The sequence below is a fragment of the Ruditapes philippinarum genome, unplaced genomic scaffold, assembly GCF_026571515.1.
Source record: "Ruditapes philippinarum isolate M1 unplaced genomic scaffold, ASM2657151v2 ctg6732_1_1_1_1, whole genome shotgun sequence".
NCBI classification, from domain to species: domain Eukaryota; kingdom Metazoa; phylum Mollusca; class Bivalvia; order Venerida; family Veneridae; genus Ruditapes; species Ruditapes philippinarum.
The window spans coordinates 181,276-204,011 of NW_026852029.1; the positions used below are offsets into that span (position 1 = coordinate 181,276).

A 22,736-nucleotide genomic window follows, 5' to 3' on the forward strand; every position below is an offset into this window, starting at 1 on the left:
TATTTATTGTGCATGAATATCAGCTGGAAATTATCATGGAACAAGATGAAATGAAATATCAAAAAAAAGGTCCATGCATTTCATAAAAGTGAAAGAAACTGCAGATTAACCAATAAACTGGGTAATCTGAACAAAGATAATATGGGTGTAGTAAAGTTATTATGGGAAACAAAATCAAGATAAGGTATATCAAGATGAAGCATATGATACAACTGCAGCTGATGATAAGCTGCCTGGAGGGATTAAATGGAACTGTTAAAATATATTTATATGCAGCAGTAAATTATCAAAGAAAATGTATTTAGGGTTTAAAAACAAACCATTTTTCAAAATATACTTAAAATTAGATAAGTGAATAATGTAAAATTTGTGTTGGTTTCAGTGTGGGACTTGGCCAGCTACATCTACATCCCTTCTGGTCTTTTCTTATCAAAGGTATGAAAAATGTTAGCTTCCAAGAGAAGAAAGAAATGTTTTTTCCTCTTGTATAAGGTTTGTGATGCCTTAGATTTGCATTAATTTATGCTGAAGCAGCTGGCACAGTTCTATCACTGGTTATACTTATAATTAGATAAGTGAATAACGTAAAATTTGTGTTGGTTTCAACACTTGCTTGTTGATTTTCTTTTAATATAAACCTTAATTAGTCAATTAATACTACTTTAGTTTACTCAGATCATACTATTATGCCACTCACAATATGTATGTGATATTAATCTTTGAAAAACTACTTACTGTTTCTGGAAGCTATTTTTTTCATTTCCAAGAGGCAACCTAAAGTATATAAAAGATCTATATATAATTTTTTGAATTTGATTTTTTTTATAAAGTTTTGAACATAATTATATAGAAAAAGTTTTGAACGCATACAGAAGTGAGACAGATATAAACTCAGCAAACTCTTAACTACATAATGATGATCAGGGTTCAGAAACTACATCAGTCATGCACTGACATATAGTCATTTTGTATTCTTTATTGAATTAAATATAACTACATATTTACAATAATATGCGTTTCATATGTAAACTGGTTTAAAATAACGAAATTCAACTTTACTTTTCGGTGTATTTGCTAAGAAACCATTGCAAAAACAATGAAAATCTGTTGAAAATATTGCAAAAATATACAATTTGGTTTTTTCTGTGCCTATTCTAAATCTATTAGCTATGTTTATGCCAGACATAAATAGATAATCAGTGAGTTTAGTGCCAGTTAAAACTAGAAAACAGCATTTTAAACTGATGGTACTGATGAAAAGCAATTCAAACATAACATGATGCACCTTGCACACTGTGATAACAAACATTTAGTGATGTAAACAGATTCTATCACTCTTATTTGAAGATATTCAATATGGATTATGCTTCAACCAAAATTGAAGACAAAAACAACATGCTCAAGTTGACCTTGTCAGAGATAACCACCTGTCCTGGTCAATTAAAATAAAATTTCTGTGATAAATTAACCTTACAATTATTCCAACATTAATTTATAAAAATTCATAAAGTTTGATGTTGTTGTTTTTGTTTTTTAATGACATACAAACATGTCCTATCCTATCCTGATGTTAAGTGTTTCCCTTTGTCAAGTTGTCATCTGGTTAGAATCCCTTATCTCCCTGAGAGCCAATTTGATTATAAATCCCTAAATAACATTCTTAAATCCCAAACCCATAGCAATCAAGTTTATCCAAGGTGAAGGTGGCAGGCATACAGTATTTGCTTTTGGCATTAGATTGTTCTTGACAGGACAGAATGAATCTTGAGGAACATGCACAATATAAAATGTCTCTAGAGTATTTAATTTGAAGTTTACGTCCCACTCTGGGGTTTGACAATTAGCAATTAGATTCTAACTGTTCTATGGTGAGGATCTAAACCCTTTAAAAAAAATTAAGTCAAGAGATTTCAATTACTTGTCACTGAGGCCCATTTAAACAAGCATAACATAATGGACTCAACCAAAACTAGAAATGTGTCCATAGGACACGGGTGCCCCCACCGCGACACTGTTCTGTCAATCTTTTTACTAAGTCCAGGGAAATAACTCTACAAATACTGGATAAATCCACAAGCCAAACCCCAGGTGCAAATCTAAAATATGCTGAGCAACCTGCCCATAAGGTTTATTGACTATGTCAAATCCTTTTTGAGAAACTTGCGATACAAGTTGAAAATTGCAAAAATTTTCTACGTGAAGGGCAATAACTCTAAAAATACTACATAAATCCAGACGAAAATACCTGGTGCACAACTGCACATGCTGATCAATATTCCTGTAAAGTTTCATGACTCTAGGTCAAATACTTTTTGAGTTATGTGCGACACATGTTGAAAATTGCCAAATTTTACTAAGTCAAGGGCAATAACTCTGAAAATACTAAAAATATCCAGACGAAAATACCCAGGTGCACAACTACACATGCTGATCAACATTCCTGTAAAGTTTCATGACTCTAGGTCAAATACTTTTTGAGTTATGTGCGACACAAGTTAAAAATTGCAAAATTTTACTAAGTCAAGGGCAATAACTCTAAAAATACTAAAAATATGCACACGAAAATACCCAGGTGCACAACTACACATGCTGATCAACATTCCTGTAAAGTTTCATGACTCTAGGTCAAATACTTTTTGAGTTACATGCGACACAAGTTGAAAATTGCAAAATTTTACTAAGTCAAGGGCAATAACTCTGAAAATACTAAAAATATCCAGACGAAAATACCCAGGTGCACAACTACACATGCTGATCAACATTCCTGTAAAGTTTCATGACTCTAGGTCAAATACTTTTTGAGTTACATGCGACACAAGTTGAAAATTGCAAAATTTTACTAAGTCAAGGGCAATAACTCTGAAAATACTAAAAATATCCAGACGAAAATACCCAGGTGCACAACTACACATGCTGATCAACATTCCTGTAAAGTTTCATGACTGTAGGTCAAATACTTTTTGAGTTACATGCGACACAAGTTGAAAATTGCAAAATTTTACTAAGTCAAGGGCAATAACTCTGAAAATACTAAAAATATCCAGACGAAAATACCCAGGTGCACAACTACACATGCTGATCAACATTCCTGTAAAGTTTCATGACTCTAGGTCAAATACTTTTTGAGTTACGTGCGACACAAAAGTGAACGGACGGACGGACAGACGGACGGACGGACGGACAAGGGTAAATCTAAATGCCCGCCACTAACGTGGGGGCACAAAAAGCATCTACTTCTTTATTTGATTATGTATTTACATGACCATGATTAGCAAACCAAATTTAAGAGCAAACCTATTGTAAAAAAATACTTTGACCACAGCAGATTTCATAAAGAAAAGGCTTTCATGTAAATGTATCAATTTTAATGAAGAATAAAACAGCTATATAATCATATTGTTCTCTAACATCTTGCTCCAAGTCATATTCATGTATCTTATTCTCTAATCCAAGAGAACAATAATCCTCCAGAAAGACAAACACATCCATTTAATTCTATTCATGACAAAGGTCAAATGGGGTCATAAAAGTCAAATCTGTAATTTAATTCTACACACAAAAAGAATTCTCTTCTCCTCCCCTATTCCACAACTGGTTTTAAGAACAAGTTAAAGAATGACAAATTAATTGTTCACATGCAAACATACCAAGATTCTAAAGCAGTTATAAACATGATATGTAAAGAAATAATGTAATAATGCTATTTTTGAAACATGAATATTCTGCCCTTTTTAACTTACAGAAAAGCTAATTATATCATTATACCAAGAGATACATTAACTGTCAATGTGATATTCTTATACAATATAGAAATACATTATATACTGCCAAATGTATTTATCTCTTATTACAAATTTGGATTTTTATACTTCAAGCAATATATCTTATTTAATTAGATTGTTATAAAAAAACTGTGTACTGCTATTGAAGAGATTTCAGTTACTTGATAACAATGTTAGGAGATGTTAGAACTTGTAAAATCTTATAGGTCCACCATTATATAGGCTTTGTAATATATATTTCTTTATGGTTTACTTTAAGATTCTAGATGATTAAAAAATAAAAATATATACAAGAAAAAGAAAAAAAAAGAAAGAAAAAGAAACAACTCATAACACAACATTCACTGTCATTCACTAAACAACACTCATTTTGTAACACTCATATCACATACTGTATAACACTCACCGTTTTACACTCATAATGAAAACTTAATGCATGAAAAACAAAACATTTTTAATATTTCATATGTCCTCTGCACAAAACAAGTTAAGAACTTTTTAAACATCATAATCCACCAAGGTAATAATAGGTCTATCCCCTATGTAGCAATTTGATTCCCTATGTGTTTCTAACTGCCATACATTGTTCTTTCTATGTAAAGTATTATTCTAGAATTATGAACATCTGTCATACATTGTTCTTTTCATGTAAAGTTTTGTGTTAGAATTATGAACATCTGTCATACATTGTTCTTTTCATGTAAAGTTTTGTGTTAGAATTATGAACATCTGTCATACATTGTTCTTTTCATGTTAAGTTTTGTGTTAGAATTATGAACAACTGCCATACATTGTTCTTTTCATGTAAAGTATTATTCTAGAATTATGAACAACTGTCATACATTGTTCTTTTCATGTAAAGTATTATTCTAGAATTATGAACAACTGTCATACATTGTTCTTTTCATGTAAAGTATTATTCTAGAATTATGAACAACTGTCATACATTGTTCTTTTCATGTAAAGTATTATTCTAGAATTATGAACAACTGTCATACATTGTTCTTTTCATGTAAAGTATTATTCTAGAATTATGAGCAACTGTCATACATTGTTCTTTCTATGTAAAGTATTTGTATTATTCTAGAATTATGAGCAACTGTCATACATTGTTCTTTCTATGTAAAGTATTTGTATTATTCTAGAATTATGAGCAACTGTCATACATTGTTCTTTTCATGTTAAGTATTATTCTAGAATTATGAGCAACTGTCATACATTGTTCTTTTCATGTAAAGTATTATTCTAGAATTATGAAAAACTGTCATACATTGTAATTTTCATGTAAAGTATTATTCTAGAATTATGATAAACTGTCATACATTGTTCTTTTCATGTAAAGTATTATTCTTGAATTATGAGCAACTGTCATACATTGTTCTTTTCATGTAAATTATTATTCTAGAATTATGAAAAACTGTCATACATTGTTCTTTTCATGTAAAGTATTATTCTAGAATTATGAAAAACAGTCATACATTGTAATTTTCATGTAAAGTTTTGTGTTAGAATTATGAACAACTGTCATACAATGTTCTTTCCATGTAAAGTATTATTCTAGAATTATGAAAAACAGTCATACATTGTAATTTTCATGTAAAGTTTTGTGTTAGAATTATGAACAACTGTCATACAATGTTCTTTCCATGTAAAGTATTATTCTAGAATTATGAACAACTGTCATACATTGTACTTTCATGAAAAATATTATTCTAGAATAGTCAATAACTCTCATGCATTGTACTTTTCATGAAAGTATGATTCTAGAAAAGTAAATAACTCAAATGTTATATTTTGTACTTTTCATGTAAAGAATTGTTCTAACATAATGGCTGTCATACATGGTGCTTTTGTATGGAGAATCACTCTTTAAGGCAACAAAACAACTGCCTACCAGTTAAAATAGGACCTGAATTCAATACTATAAAACACCTTGGCCAATTTCTTTTTTTTTCAAAACATGTTTTGCACCTATGAGATAAGATACCTCTGTATATAGGATGTAGAGAAAGAATTATAGGGTATCAAATGGTAACATATAGGAAGTGGAGACAGTAATGATAAGATAAAGATGTAACATGATTCAATTAGTAACAAAACACTTGTCAATCAAAGTATCACAAAAAGATGTTTACAAACAATCATTCTTTATTAAAATATTCAAAATGAAAAAAAGGACCAACTTAACCTACTTAATTATTGGATCAACTTGACCTGTTGAATGATTTGTGATGAAAAACAAGACAACACTCTAACTGATTCAGTAAACAAAGATTTAAGTCAGATCATCTTTCTATTATTAGATTATAAATACTTTGGCATTGTACAGGTATCTTAAATTATATCCAGGTTGAATTTGCAGCATATTATAACCACATTTGACATCAAATTCACAACTGAGGCTGCTCTATAAAAATCAAAAAGAGGTTAACTTTCACCACTTCAACTCTAAAATTTATCAATAAGTGTTTTATTTATGATAAGAAACAAACTCTACTCTTGTTTTTTATTTTACTGTGCCTAGAGGATGTGATGGACCTTTATTAAACATGAATTAACAAAGAAATAAACAAAACAAACCAAAAAAACTAAATCATTTCAAAAACACACACTTGTAAACAATTCATGACTTTTCAAATGACCTGCAATCACCATCAATACTTGATGACTTTTCAAATGACCTGCAATCATTATCAATAATTCATGACTTTTCAAATGATCTGCAATCATCATCAATAATAAATGACTTCAAAAGACCTGCAATCATCATTAATTCTTCATGGCTTTTCAAATGACCTGCAATCATCATCATCATCATCGTCATCAATACTTCATTACTTTTCAAATGACCTGCAATCATCATTTATACTTCATGCATTTCAAATGACCTACAATTATAATCAATAATTCACAACTTTTTAAATGACCTGCTATTAGGCCATAGAACAATAAATAATTGGGGCGGGTGGGTGGAATTTATAATTTATAATTTATTTTGTCCCAAATTCACATTCACTACACAGCTTCTGTGGTCAAGATTAAGGCTTTTCAACTGGCAAAATTTTTCAAATATATTGATGAACGTCGCATCATTTCCACCCAGATTTTGATCAAAACTAAACCCAAACCAATCACAAACAGTTTTCTTGTTTACTGCATCATATATTTCACATATGACGAACATTTTGACAATTTTACTGATCGAAAACGAACGTATTTAAAATCTTGATCACTAGACGCTGTAAACCTCAGTCTGATTTTTATGCGTTCGTCCCGCAAATATTCGACCACGATTTTCAGACGAATTTTCGTCTACAGACGTCTGCGAAATGAACAATTTTTTTTTTTGAAAATAAATTATTTTGGAGCGGAAAGATTTTGATACGGGCGGGCGAGGATGAGAGTCTAAAAATTAATTTTCTGTGGCCTTATTATCAATACTTCATGACTTTTCAAATAACCTGCAATCATCATTAATAATTTATGACTTTTCAAATGATCTGCAATCATCATCAATTCTTCATAGCTTTTCAAATGACATGCAATCATCATCAATGCTTCATAGCTTTTCAAATAACCTGCAATCATGATCAATAATTCATGACTTTTCAATGATCTGCAATCACCATCTTCAAATGACCTGCAGTCATCAATACTTCAGGACTTTTCAAATGACCTGTATTCATCATCAATATTTCATTACTTTAAAAATGACCTGCAGTTATCAAAACATACATTTGTAAATCCTATTTTAATTGTATATTTAACAAAAAATCATTTAAAATGGAGAACAATAACTCATTATAAACAAACTCTTTATGTTCATGACAATCTTAGAATCTATGACATTTTGCACTTTTGATAAAGCACCAGCCACCATGTAAATTAAAATAAAACCAACATTAATTTTCAAAATATATAAATGATCAGCTTGTGATATAATTTTTTTGAAAAGTTTTACAGCTCCAGCACAAACATCAAAAGCTGCATGTTGTGATAAGCTGATTCAAATACAATCACTTTAAACACACAGATAATCATTAATGTGCAGGTATAAAATGATTTGCCAAGAAAATGCATGTGGATATACATTACAATGTTCAAAAATTTATGTTCTTTTTAGTATCACAATCTAACAATGTGCATTGCTCAGTTTTTATTCAAAGGCCTTATCAGAAGAACAACATTTAAACATTTACTTCAGCAAAGGGCAACAGGAGACTGATTTGTAACAAAAATCAACAAATGTAACATTATTGACAAAACTATAGGGCAACAACTGTCACACATTTTCTCGTATATGCAGAAACAAAAGGCAAAATGAATAATAACTGATTATTTACCTGTATTTTCAGCAACAAAGGGGAATAACTGACTTTTTTTTTTAAACATAAAAGGGCATTAACTTACTATATGTAATTAAGGCAAAACTACAGACACAAATTTGCAGTAAGGAGCAAATATTGACTGATTATCATTTAAATAAAACAACAACAAAGTGTAACAACTTATTTAAGGAAAGAGACACAAATGACAATTATTCACAATAATAAATGGGCACAACTCATACACATTTTCTGTAAGGAATAACAAATGACAACAACTCATATACATTTTCAGTAAAGAAAGTAAAAGGGGACATATAACAAGGAGCAACAATTGCTGATTGCCACAAACATACACTTGTAAATAGCAAACATTAATGTTACTTCCTGAGTTACCAGTCCCACCCTCTGTTGTTTTATACTACATGCATGCACACTTGCACCAAACCTGAAGATATAATCTCTAATTCAGTGCCAGCAAAATTAAGACTGACACTTTAAGATGTTTTTATCAACTGAAACATCAACAAAAGCAGCCAAAGTTAACATTTTGCATCTTCTAAATAATTGTGTTTTGAAGCATTTAGTGAAGAAAATAAGATAATATTTTTCAAGAAAATGCAGCTGTCTGTGTTAGAAATAGCATAAAAAAGTATTTAAATTTCCAGATTCAAGTTAGAATAAATTTATTTTTAACTTATAGAAAAGGAAAGTCAAGGTGCAATTGAGCAAAAAAAAAAGGGCTTGGAATATTGAAATGAAAATAAATTCCTGTACAACATTTTTGTTATCTTGTATAGTGTAACTTCAAGTGAAGTAATATTGAGTTTTCTACTTCATCTGCCAGTGCCATCTTATAATTGTTGTTTATACAATGTACAATTGATAGACAAAACAAAGCAACTATTGATAAAAAAATAAAGTTCTCAAATTAAACAGAATATATCTCAAAGGTAGGTCCCATATTACCTGTGCTAATTGCCAATTAGCTTGAATCTGTACAAAATCTGAACAAAACATTGTAATGTTTCATCCCTTACAGAATGAGTTATAAAATTGATATTAAAATGTCATAAAACATTGAAAATGTTCTTAAACTGCACTTTTGCGAGACTTCTAGGTTTTAAGATTTGATCGCTTTCCAATTTTCTTCAGTAAACACCAGCACACATTAATAAGAACTTTGTTACATGGTTAATATATGTGACCTACTTTAAACTTACTGTTAATTAAAAACTGCAGTTTTAATTATTAGATTATTTAATTATATATAACACTAGACACTGCATAGGAAGAAAGACCACAGGATATTATATTGTAAAAATTCTGCAATCAATTAAACAAGAAGTTTTGCCAAATAACTGAAATTCTTTAACTATTTTAAATAACTTACAATTAAAAGGTTGAATAACCGATTCAAAAAACTTAGTAAAAATTTAAACGAAGAAATTATTACAAGAAAGCTCCATAGAATCTGATTTATTTTAAATTTATTTATTTTTAACTTTTAAACTTTAACAATCCAAGAACAGCTAAATTATAAGACCAAAGGATGGTAACTGTGTAAGGTTACAGCATTGGCAATACAGGAGCACAAGCAAATACAGTCTGACAGACCTTTACACATCAAGTCGTATTTTAACTCCAATTTTGAGAGGAAAAAAGGTTCTAAACAAAATAATCTTGGTCTAAACTGTTGTCCACAGCTTGGACACAAAATGAAACCATAGTGATATCATTAAGTGTAGGTTTAATACTAAATTTTTTGAACACAATTTTTTCACTGAAACAACACTATGCTCACAAGAGGTTTACATATGATTTTGTTCAACTCATTCAATAAATTTCAGTATTAAATCTACACTCATTCAATATACTCCTGTATTGAATCTACAGGAATATAATATTCTATTTATCACATATATAATGCAAATGATATCTTGTCAAAGTGTTATTACACTAAAAGTGTAATACATGTATTGCTTTTATTAAATGGCTTTAATTACACTACTGCATCTTGGTTTATGTGATAAAGCAAAGAAATTTACAAATACTGAAAACAGATGAAGAAAACTACATGAAAGAAGATTTTTACATTATTTATCCAATTTTCCAAAGAAATAATTAATAAACCAAGATTGCACAATGTTCTGCAAATTTGAAAGATAATAAAACAGTGCCCAATGCAATCAAGTCTTGTGCAAATTTATTGATAAGAATGAATGTAAGAATTGCTTTCATATCATATTCATTTTTTTCAAAATCTACCTGCTTCCAAAATGTCCATCATCAAGTCATGCACATCCCTTTGTTTATTGTTCACAGCACTCATTTTCCTTGATGCCTGCAAAGATAATCTAAAATACAATGCCATTAAACATTAAAACTGACACTGATTATATCAATCTAAAAATCAACAAACATCTGCCAACATTTTGCATCTACAGCAGGATTTTAATATCATGGGAAGCTAACAGATCCGTAAACATATTCATCATTTTTTTATTTGTTTTTTTTTATTTATTTAAATTTACCAATGAAACAAACAGGACGAAGCTATTGTTGTTTTCTAACATTTTACTTTCTTATACTAAGTGCTTACATTTCATTTACACTAAAATTAAAGTACAAGCAACTTTAAGTATAGAATAAACCATTAAGAAGCACAGCATGAAAATAAAGGGATTTTATGAGGAGTAAAACTGCATTCAAATAATTCTCAAACATTATTTTGTTATCAGGCTCTCTTACAATACAACATTTTCCAATTAACAAAGTCATCTACACTGGAGACAAAACCTTCAAGCGAAACACAAATGTCCTAAGAACACAATTGTTCAATAATTAAAAACAGACTGTTCCTTCCTTTCTTGTTTGGTTTCCAAGACTTTTCTGCTCTGCATATATACACACAGTAAAAAACCTCAACCAAACAACATCAGCAAAAAATCATGCACTAACATAATCTATCAAGAAAAACATTTAAAGTAAACAATAAAACTGTTAACCAGCCAAGTTGAAAACATTATGATGGTTTATACAGACATTTATAATAAAATACAAGCAAAACTCATCAGATAAAAAAATTTATAGACCTTATGGCATGTTCATCTCTGAAACAAACTAACTCCTAAATCAAAACACAATGTTACTAAACTGGTATGATCTTATTTTACCTATATTTTACATATGTAAATCAAATGATTCCTTAACATCCCTATGAAAGATAAGAAATTTTGACAAGATATAATAAATGTAAATGATGTTTTTTTTTGTTGTTTTTTTTTGGGGGTTTTACGGTGCACCAACACAATTTAGGTCATATTGTACCACACAGGAAAGATGATATTAGCTAACGACTGATATTAAACAAAATCAAATATAAATATTATTTGAAAAGGCATTTTAGAAAAAATTAAGCTTCATATAAAATGAGAAATAAGTTGAAAATAATAAAAAATATTTTCAGCAAAGACATACGTACATGTCCAGGCTGTAATGAAAGTTACAAATAAGTATTAACTAGCAAACCAAATCTAGATGTGTTCATTTGGACAAACCCAGGTAACTCCCTTCTATCTAGAGGCAAAATGTTGAGTCTGTCAGCAAATTTTATAAAAAAGAAAATTTTGTTTCCATAATTTCTGATATTATTTTTATTTTGACAGTTATTGTTTAAAAGAAAGTATAAACCTATTTTAAGAATGTCACTGTCAGTAGTATTTTCATACAGTATGTCAAATAAATCAGGTGTGTAATAATGTTTAAAATACAAATATGTCGCCACGACAATAAGTCATGTAGCCTTTAACTTCGTTTCGTATATATGAATTATTTCTATTGTTAAAATTTTTACCATAACAAAAAAAACCAAGTGCAGAGGTAAGATATGGCAATATATGCAAAATACAAAATTTTGACCATGATGGTCAAGGTCACTTTATGCTCAAGGTCAAACTTGAATAATACAACATGTCAGTATTACAATAAGACAGTGTTGTTTTGTCCAAGTAAGAATCAAATCTGTATACAATGTATTTTAATAGCAAAGCTTTCACAATTCAATGCAATATCAATGATTTGACCTTTACAGTCAAGGCCATATTAAAGTCAAGGTCAAACAGAACATGTGTACTTTTTTCTTAACCTGTCTCACATTAAGCGTAGCAGTTATTTTAAACAATATTTTTCTCTTTTCTTCAGACAAAACAACTTGTTTGTTTGTTTCATTTTACCCCTTTTCCCAACAGTATTTCAGTCATATAGGTGGGTAGTTTCCTAACCATCGTTCCTGGAGAGTTACACCAGTACTAGACTACCTTTCTCCGTGCTAAACTACCAAAGCATCTCCTGGGGATCGAACCCATGCCAGAGAGATACCTGGATTAGAAGTCATCGACTCTAACCCCTCGACCACGGAACAACTTAAAACCTTAAAATCTACCTCAAATGATTATTCAAGAAAAGTTATGATTCTCAGTAGATAAGGTATTAGTAACTTTGTACTGAAAGATTGTAGTTTATTGTATGCAACAGGTTTTTAATTATTAAGAATGTTTCAGAACGCAACTAAATGGTTGTTTAGTCCATGGGATATGATATAAAAAATCTGCTTTTAATTTGCCAACAGTTTGACATGGCAACCTTCAACTGTGATAATCACACACATAAACTTGATGGTTGTTACATTTGAGAAATTGTTAAGCAATTTGCTACATTTCCATGTAATAGTCACATCATGTGAGTCAACAAGTTTTCAGTTGTAAAGTCACCCAGCCAACTAATCAGATAATTTGTGTCTTCCTGCCCTCTAATGATGGCACTGATAGGCTTATGGGCATGCAGAAGTTTTGAGCCTACAACCATACAGTTACTGTTTGTTTGTTTGTTTCATTTTACGCCTTTTCCCAACAGAATTTTAGTCATATAGGCGGGTAGTTTCCTAACCATTGTTCCTGGAGAGTTATACCAGTACTAGACTACCTTCCTCCGAGCTAAACTACCAAAGCATCTCTAGGGGATCGAACCAACGCCAGAGAGGTAACTGGTTTAGAAGTCATCAACTCCCATCCACGGAGGTGGTTTTCCATACAGTAACAACAGGCATATTGAAATATTCAATCCTGTTTTGGCAAAAAACTTTTTTCCCTTATTATTATAATATTATTGTTATGTCCATGATTAAAAATATATGATAGTAAAGATTCCAGTTTGCATAAGTACATGTATATGGATTACAAAAAAATACAAAGTGACAGCTGTCATGTAAATTAAACAAAAAAACTTTAACTCACTTTTTTCAATTACATTTGTATTCAGCATTGGAGTTTTTTGTTGTTTTTTTTCTTTTCTTTTTTAAACAATTTTTTTGTTACTGTAAGTTTACATCAACAAAAGTCAACTTTCCGTCTTTACTAGTTGCATAAAGAAGACTTCAGTTACTCCACACATTTGGGAAGCCCTGGAGTGGATTTATATTATATATCATTCCTTATCAAATTTTCTCTCTAATATTTTTTTCTTATTTTCTTTAAATTAGTCAATGTATCTAACTAATATTTTCACATCAAAACAATTTATTGAACAAATAACATTATAAAATCATAAAATATAGACGAATAGTCTATCAAATTGAGAGCTTTTCCTATAAAACTATATTAAATGAAACCTAATTATAAAGTTACGCAAAAAAAAATCAATCTGTATATTAGATAACTGTAATATATATACAGTTATTTCCTATGGGAAACATTTCTCATCTTTTATCATAAATGTCAGAATAAGGGCTAAAGAAATATCAGACTGCCTAAAAAATATTTTCTTTAATATGTAACACTTTTAAAATAAATAAAATCTTTAAATTAAAATATTAAAAAAAATTTTTAAACAACCCTAAAAAATAAAATTTTTGCAATTTTTAAATAACAAAATGAACAATTTTTAAAATTAACCCGAAAAAAGGTTTTAAAATTTTTCCTTTTATGGGGGGCCCTCCTTTGTCGAGAACAGTACCCTAATTTAGAACACCCCTTCCGAAAAACCCACCTTTGATAATTTAAATTTTTGGGGTGAAAGAATCCAAAATAAAACAACGGGAAATTTTGAACCCCAACCAAAAATTAATAAAAAATTTTAATTAACCCCCAATAAAAAAAACCAAACCATAAAATGGGGTTTTTGGGAAAAAACCAAAACCATGGAACCAAACCTGCGAAAAACCCGTTTCCACTGAAAAAACCTTTCTGTTCCTTTTTAAGTTTTTTTTATTTGAAAAAGGGGGTTTTGAAAGGGAACAAAAAAAACCTAACCAAAAAACTGAACAATCCCAACTGGTCCCTAAACCCATCAAAATTTTCGCAACCCAAAAATTTTTGTTTTGTTTTTAAGGGGTTCAAAAAAAATTTTTTTTTTGAATTTTTTTAAAAAAAATTGGATTAAAATTAAACACTAAATTTTGGGTTTATTTTTGGGAAAAAACGATAAAAAGGGAAACCAAATTTGGGGAATAAAAAATTTAGAAAAACCGGGCTTATAAAAAAATTACCCAATTATCCTAAAAACGTTCTTTTTTTAACAATTTAGAAATTTAAAGATTAAATTTTGGGTTTTAAAAGGGGGAAAAAATATTTTTTTTGTAGTTTTACCAAAAAGAAAAGGAAAAAACAAAAGGAAATTTTTTAAAAAAGTTGTTAAATTTTTTTTCACCAAAAAAAAACTAGAGTGTCTTAAAAAATAAGGCTACTTATTCAATAATCTCTGGTATTATCTAACCTAGGTTTTACAGTTATAATGTAAATGAAACACATATATGGAAGCTGTTCTGGGGCGTGTTTCTAACAGAAGGCTGTATTCAATCAAACTGTGCAACACTAAAACTTTGCACTAAAACTGTTACTTGGCCAAGCGCAAAAATATATCATGATGGCCAACACAGACTTTCTACAATAAAACAGACTTACATCTAATCAGACAGTTTGGCACATTTGAATCTTCCTCAACAGTGTAAAGTTTTGTTCAAAGTGCAGAATACCTAACATTTTGCATCCAAAACTACCCAATAATCATACATCAAGTAACTTTCCATATTGAATTATTCAAATATTTCAAATTACAGGGACAAAATGCATACTCAATAATTGTCTGATAAATGTATCTACAAATTTGAAATTCTGAAAATGTATCAATTTCCTAATGAATATTCAAAATTCAAAAAATCTATGAGAATTTCCATTTTTTTATAGTGTCATCAATTATCATTTATGTAAAAGTTTATAAAGAAAATAAATCTGAAAAATCTTCAGGCAGTACACAATAAGAATATAGAAGTGTATGAACTAATTTTTGGTCCCCAAAAAGAGATTTAATTGTAAAATAGAGATTTAAGACAGTTAATGAACCGGGCTATAAGTGTCTTAATACTAAATTAACCTTGCTTGTAACAATAAAAGTACTGTGTTACAAAGAAAAATCATTTATCATTTGCTTACTTACTTTGTATCAGAAAACTAATTTTTTCTAAAACATTATCGGTCAAATAAGGACATCAGAGCATAAGAAACGTTTTTTTTTATACTGTGTTACCATAAATTTTATTATCGTTTTTCTTCCTCGCAATTTTAAAAAGTGTTTAAGGAATGATAAATTCATCTTTAACATGCAAATATATATGGCTACTTAAACAGTTGTTAATGGGCAAGAAAAGCGAAATTATTCATATTGTGTGTAAAGTGAATATTTTTCCTTTTGAAAATTAAGAAATTTATGGGCAATATATATCATGATTTTGAGTGATATTGCCCCCTTATAATAACTCTACAATACTAAAAGAAGTACATTATACCGCCCTGTACAGTTATCATTCATTCTCAAGATAGTTTTATATCCACCGATACATCAAACTTTGAAATACAATGTCACACAATTTAGATATTTCAACACCTCTCAATTGTTTGATTTTCAACAACATTTGAAAAGATATGTTAAAAATCTTACATCTAACTGCACCAAAAGAAAGAATAATTTTTTTAAATGATATGGTAATGACACAAAGTTTTTAATTACTTAACCGGTGCATTACCCTCTAGTAACAATGATGCAATTGGCTAAGGGTGCCGTAACTAACTACCATACAATATTGTCCGAGTTTTAAATCAAACTCTTCTTTTTTTAAATGCATTAGCATTTCATTATCAAATCATTAAATTGGACGATTTAGATTCTAACAATAGACTGCATCAACCCTGACCTAAGTAAACAAGTAGCGTGTTGTTTCCATTTATCGCCCCCGGGGCGTTGCAAAAACGGAAACGGAGGGCGTTAATTAGAAGCACATTTGCATAGCATGAAAACTAATTTTATGTTTAAAAATTATCTAAAAATCTCCGACTATTTTCGTCCTATAAACCCCTTGTTCACGTACGATAAATAAGCAGAACAAAATTATTGTAGACAATACGGTAGTCCGCTGACCGAGATAAACTTGTCAAGTACATGTATAAATAGTTATTGCTCTGGCGGGTAATTATGACGTAACACGCATCAGTTTACCTGTGTTTTTAAACACAATGGAAGGTTGCACTTCAGGGCGAGGCCAGAAAAAGAAAACATACACAAATGCATTTAAAATGAAAGTAATCGGCATAGCGGAAGTAAAAAGGAAAGCACCATGCAGCCAAATTATTTGGAGTCGACAGAGTACGCGAATGGTGTCAATTAAAAAACACATTGATAAATGCACCCAAATCGCAGAAACGCGCCCCTGGTGCCGGTAGGCCGATAAAATATAAAGACATAGAAAATAGTTTGTTGCAGTGGTTCCAGGACCGTCGGGCTGCAGGTGTACGGGTCACTGGTAAATAGTTAAAATACGAGGCTATGCGACTTCATAAACTTAACGGAAATCAGTCGTTCAAAGCGTCACAGGGCTGGTTTGCCAAGTTCAAGAAACGTCATGATATCACATTCCGTAGAACGACACATGTTAGCCAACATGCCGAGGAAATAACCAGTAATCGTGTAGACAGTTTCATGCGATTTGTATTGAGAATGCGTACTTTGCGCCAGTACGATGACAGAGATATTTTAAATATGGACGAAACGCCAGTTTGGCTAGAAATGCCGGGAAAGTCTACTTTAAACATGAAAGGCGCTAGCAAAGTAAATGTTGCATCCACAGGCCACGAAAAAGAGCGTGTTACAGTTACTTTGGCTGCCTATGCAGATGGAACAAAATTGTCACCTCTTGTTCATCTTCCAGGGTCCCGCGAGTTACCAAAGAAGGACGTTCCTTCAGGAATAATTGTGTACATGTGTGGTACAGGGAAGAAATCTTGGGCTGATGAAACTACTAGTATCAAATTTTGGCTGAGCAGACTGTACGGAAGAAATAACAGCCGGCGTTGGTTACTCGTATGGGATGCATTTCGTGCGCACAAAACGGAGAACATTAAGACGGCAGTTAAAACAATTTACAACAGTGATATGTGTGTTATTCCCGGTGGTTGTACATCTAAGCTTCAGCCGGCGGATGTATCTTGGAATAAGCCATTTAAAAATAAAATCTCGGAACTTTATGACGAATGGCTGTTTAGCGGTCCTGTGGAGACAACCCGTTACGGAAACAGGAAATGTCTATCGAAACCATTACTTCTTCAGTGGATCAAAGAGGCATGGGCTTCTATTACACCGCAGATCGTTATCAAGTCTTTCAAAAAGTGTGGGATAACTAATAACCTGGATGGTTCCGAGGATCATCTCTTTCATGCCAATTCCGACAACGAGGCTGAGGACATTAACGATGTTCCGTTTGACGGATTCAGTCAAGAAGACATCGAAATTAGTGAACAGGTGTTGCATAATGTCAGTGGAAATTTGATTCTGTCGGACAGCAGTAATTCGAGCTCGGATACGGACAGCACTGATTCTAAGAGCAGCGGACATTAAGTACACACATTGTATCGTAAAAGTGTGTTGAACATTAACAGTTAGATCGGTCAGATCTTAGTAAAGTTGAACGTTATTTGGAAGTTACAACAGTTAGTTTTTTTCTGTTTATTTTTTAAATACACTTTGGATATTAAAATTTTCAAGTCCGGTAAGATTTTCTTTTCATTTTGCACCCAGAGGGCGCTAATTAGAAGGGGGGCTATAAATAGAAACAATACGGTATCTGTTCAACAGTATAGCTGGATTCCCATCTTGATGACCTCCAAAGGGGACCTGTTGGCCTAGTGGGTAAGTGTCCCACTTTTCACCCATAACCTTGTCCCTCATTATGACACTAACTCAAGTGAGCTTCAAATTAGCTTCATTTCAAAATCAAACTTAAACAAATACAGTCAAACTTGCCATAGCGACTCACTGATTTAAATGACTTCCTGTCGTATACGACCTTATTTTAGACCGCCCAACGTAAATCACTATATAAAGTCACTGAATTAAACGACTCCCTGTCTGACGCGACTAACGACCTTAAATTTAGCGTCCTGTTACATTTCTATGACCGAATTAAACGACTTTTTCATTTTCACAAGAATTATGTTTTTCACACTTCTCGCTTTCAATTGACATTTGTCCGTCGAATTTGAGCGCCATAGTCTCGAATGTTTATCACCATTGCAAAAGGTGTTAATTGATAATTACGAAGCTATTAGTCATTATAACTGTCCAAGTTTAAAAATAAATAATCTCATGATAACATCTACTTGACCAAACAGTAAATTACAACCGTCCGATAACGTGCGGATAGAAACTGATAGAACGTGCGGATAGAAACATGTACAAACATCCGTGCACTTCAGATCATACAAATATGGCTGACAAAGCACGTAAAAAAGAGTTGTCCTGACTCTTGAAGAAAAAATTCAGGCAATCAAAAAGCTTGATGCCGGCACCCCAGTCTACAAAATTGCCGAGGAAATGGGCGTCGGCAAAACCCAGATACAGACGCTCTGGAAGTGAAAGGCCGACATTTTGAGTGACTTTGAAAACAACATGCCCAATTCTTCAAAACGTCGTCGTTATCTCATAGGTATTTTTTTTTGTTATTCGCTCTCATCGTATTTTTTCACTAAATTGATAGGAAAAATAAAGCAAAGATTTACAAGACAACAATGCCTGTTTATACACTACACCCCCCAAACTTAAACTTCTAACTGTCTGAACTTTGCATGTATGAGCAGAAAATTCATTCCTCCTTCTTTTTCCAGGGAATGAAGAAGTCAACGACCCTTACATTGGCATGGTGTCGTGATGTCGGGAAGAAACATCAACCTTACAGGTCCAATGATACAGACAAAATCAATTGAATTTGCCCAACAGCTGGGAAAGACTGAATTTAAGGCCTCAAATGGTTGGCTTGACTCTTTAAAATTAAGAAACAGTATATCATATGGGACCATGAGTGGCGAAAGAGGAGATGTGAATGTTAAAACTGCGTGGAAGACTGGAAATCAAAATTAAAAACTCTTCTTTTAAAATTTTATATCTATAATACATTGTATTTGTATAATTATGCATGTAAACATTTTTATTTTTAAAAACATTTTAACTATAATAAAGTATTTAAATAAAAATTATCTTATATCTTCAACAAACCATATTTAAATACTACATATATGTAACACAAAGAAAACACAATCAAAGAAAAGACAAACAAGTAAAGATAGCATTTTGAAACAACTGATGATTTTTTGGGGAACCTGGATTAAAAGACTCCCTGTCATATGTGACCTTTTTGATATGGTCCCATGGAAAGTCACATATGACAAGTTTTACTGCACATAATTATGTGTGTTTAAAATAACCTCAATGAATCATTTTATTTTGGAATTGCTGGAAAGGTGATTTATTTGGGACTTGAACATCCGGAAGCCCAGCTACAAGGTGGTCTTGTCATCCCATAACAAAATCTATCTTATAGATATTTCACTTTTAATATGATGTGACATATGAATCCAATTTACCTTAAAATAAGGCTTTATTCTTGATGAAAATAAAACATCTAAACTTACAGGGGACCAAGTTTTCATTTCTTTTCCTCTTTTTTTCAGAGTTGAGTGTTCACACATAAAAGATGGAAGATGGTTATCTATATATGTTATAAAGAACAACTGTAGGGTGTCAGATGTAAATTGTAAAGAAATGGAGACACAATTATAAGATAAAGATGTGACTAGATTCAATTATGAAGAAAGGACCTGTCAATCAAACATTACAAGGGATCATTACAAAAAATGTTTCTTTTACAGAAAAACAGCTTGATTTATTCAGTAAGAAAAAGAGGATATAATTTATTACTGACTATCAAAAGTGTTGACTATGGGTCCACAAGTCACAAAGGGATGTAAATGTCATTACAACCTGTCTGAATAATTTCACTGTAAGATTGAAGATCAACAGAAAGATAATGATGTAATTTGAATACATTACAACAGTGATGTCTCCACTATAACTCCAAGTGATCTTATGTGATTTATTCACCCCAGCCCTTTGCAAAGCTTCACTTCTGAAAATATACCAAATGTAACCACTATATAACCTTTGTAAAGTGTTATAATCCAATCATATGTCATGAAGAGTTACTCCCCCTCATTAACCATGCATTGTTACTTTCCAAATTTGATCTTTTTGCAGCAATATATTGATTGAAATCCTCTAATGAGTTCTTAATATCACTCAATGAATGCACAATACCTCATGTATACAGTTCTTAAATCCTCTATAGTTTTATAAGCAACTATTGTCCCTCCTATCTGCAGTTTCCAATTTCTATCCCATCCTTTGTTACATAGATATAAACAATTATCTTCTTCCCTTCAATCATCCTTATCAACTCATGTAATGTTACATCTTCACATGATCTTCCTCCCTCCAGACCATAAGTTTTATAAATGTGATATTTTGCATCATTGTAAAATATGAACTTCAAAATTATGATTGCACAATTTTCTTCATTAAATTAGTAAACAATAGTATGTATTGTCTTAAACTCTTTTATAATGTGATGCTCACAAATTAACTTTTAATGCAAATATTCTAAAATAACATATCAGGCTAGGTGTTTATTCAAAATTTACAATTTGGAACTAAAAATGTTGGTGATATTTTAAATCATGCTTGAACAGAAACGCAGTTAACTAATGACTTTTGAAAACACATTATTATGTTGACTTGGGGATTTGAGACAGGGGTAAAAATGGCTCACATCTCATGCAACTTGGTATGACGCCAAACCAGCCTGCCAATCTGTGGTATCTGAGCATTCCCCCCCAATAAAGTAACACACTGTAGCCTGCTTATATAACCTCAACAATTTCGTATAGAAATCCTTCAAATTTACAATCAACTATTCAAAATTTCAAGTGTGTCAATGTCGGAGCATTATCCAAATGTAGCATGATAAAAGTCATAAAACAATACTTAAGATTAATGGTATTCTTAATCTATTACCATATAACAATATAACACAGTAGTGAATGGAATGTTATATTAAACCATCTGTCATTTTAACATCAGGTCAACAAACTCATTAAGCTATACAAATGACTGTGACAGGGCCACCAATACTATATCAGGATCCACTTATCTAACCCAGTCTATAACTTTTAAATTTATGACTTACGCCACTCTTTAAAATCAACTTGACAACAGTTGAAAAATTGCTGCTAATAAAGGAATTACAGCCTTCAGAAGACATTGACCTTTAACCTATTAAATTATATGTGATGGACTTGTCCGGTTTTAAAATTCAGACCAGTCCATTATTAGATATAAGTGATTTTAATATTAAAATGCTAAAATCAAGCAGTCATCAGTATTTAGCCTGGTAAGAATGAACATACCTGTGGATAAGACAAATGGTCTGGCCATCACTAAAGATAGTGTAGACTTTGACTTTTAGATGATCGAACTTCTGGTACAAACCCAACTCTATAGAGACATGGTCAAATCCTGGCACATTGCAGTTGATGATCATTCCCCATATCCAGCCTAAAACATAAGAACAATGTATTGACCTTATGGTGAGGAAACTACTGATAGAAGTTAACAACTAGGTTCATTTCACCTGAACTGTCCCCATAGTGGGATAAATATCAACTTACTTTAGGACTTAAGAATATTTTGGATTTTCCCGTCTAATCTGAGGGTACAAACAAACTTTTTCAGTAATAAAACATGCAACAGATTATAAAAGAACAAGCAATTATCATAGTATTGCAAGCAATCCATAAGTCCCCTACCGGAAAGAGCCCAAGCAACATTCTGAAGGGCCATTGGCCATTCACTTATGTTCCTATTTTAAGTAAATTTGTTGAAAAAGTTCTTTAAAAGTGATCACAGGAAACAGTTTTTATGTACAGACAGACGGACTGAAGGACACTCTAAAGTTATTTTTTAAACATCCCTGTTATCAAAATATTACATATTAAAAATCCTATCATGATTGAAGAAGTTGGAGTAAAAATTACCAATTTCTCAAAAAAAAAATCTAAGTTCAAAAGGGGCATAATTCTGGAAATAGTCTTGCTAGAGTATTGAACACTCACAAATGTTGAGTGATAATAAGAAACATTTATATGAAGTTTGAAGTAGATAAATTCAGAAAAAAAAGTTATTTAAAAAAAACAAT

At 31.2% G+C, this 22,736-nt stretch overlaps 1 protein-coding gene across 2 annotated transcripts; it reads right to left on the bottom strand.

Annotated features, from left to right (window-relative positions):
- Nucleotides 1–22,297, bottom strand: LOC132747133 (uncharacterized). Of its 2 annotated transcripts, XM_060736457.1 has the most exons (4): nucleotides 21,949–22,297; nucleotides 20,537–20,612; nucleotides 10,376–10,451; nucleotides 1–774 (listed from the first exon to the last, which is right to left on the bottom strand). In XM_060736457.1, exons 1-4 carry the CDS (start codon nucleotides 22,080–22,082, stop codon nucleotides 728–730), a joined length of 333 nt encoding a protein of 110 aa, XP_060592440.1. In that variant the 5' UTR covers nucleotides 22,083–22,297; the 3' UTR covers nucleotides 1–727. The 2 variants fall into 2 exon arrangements, 1 of the variants encoding a protein (XP_060592440.1); XR_009628086.1 differs by lacking the exon at nucleotides 20,537–20,612.
- Between the last annotated feature and the right edge of the window lie 439 nt (nucleotides 22,298–22,736).

Bases quoted from the DNA above. Each gene is read 5' to 3' on its own strand.
- LOC132747133 (XM_060736457.1), bottom strand. From the start codon at position 22,082: ATGATCATCAACTGCAATGTGCCAGGATTTGACCATGTCTCTATAGAG. The intron at 20,613-21,948 runs GTATGTTCATTC...GTATATTTTCAG, and splicing joins ACCATTTGTCTTATCCACAG to AAGTGAAGCTTTGCAAAGGG. The intron at 775-10,375 runs GTAGATTTTGAA...TATATACTTTAG, and splicing joins GATGGACATTTTGGAAGCAG to GTTGCCTCTTGGAAATGAAA.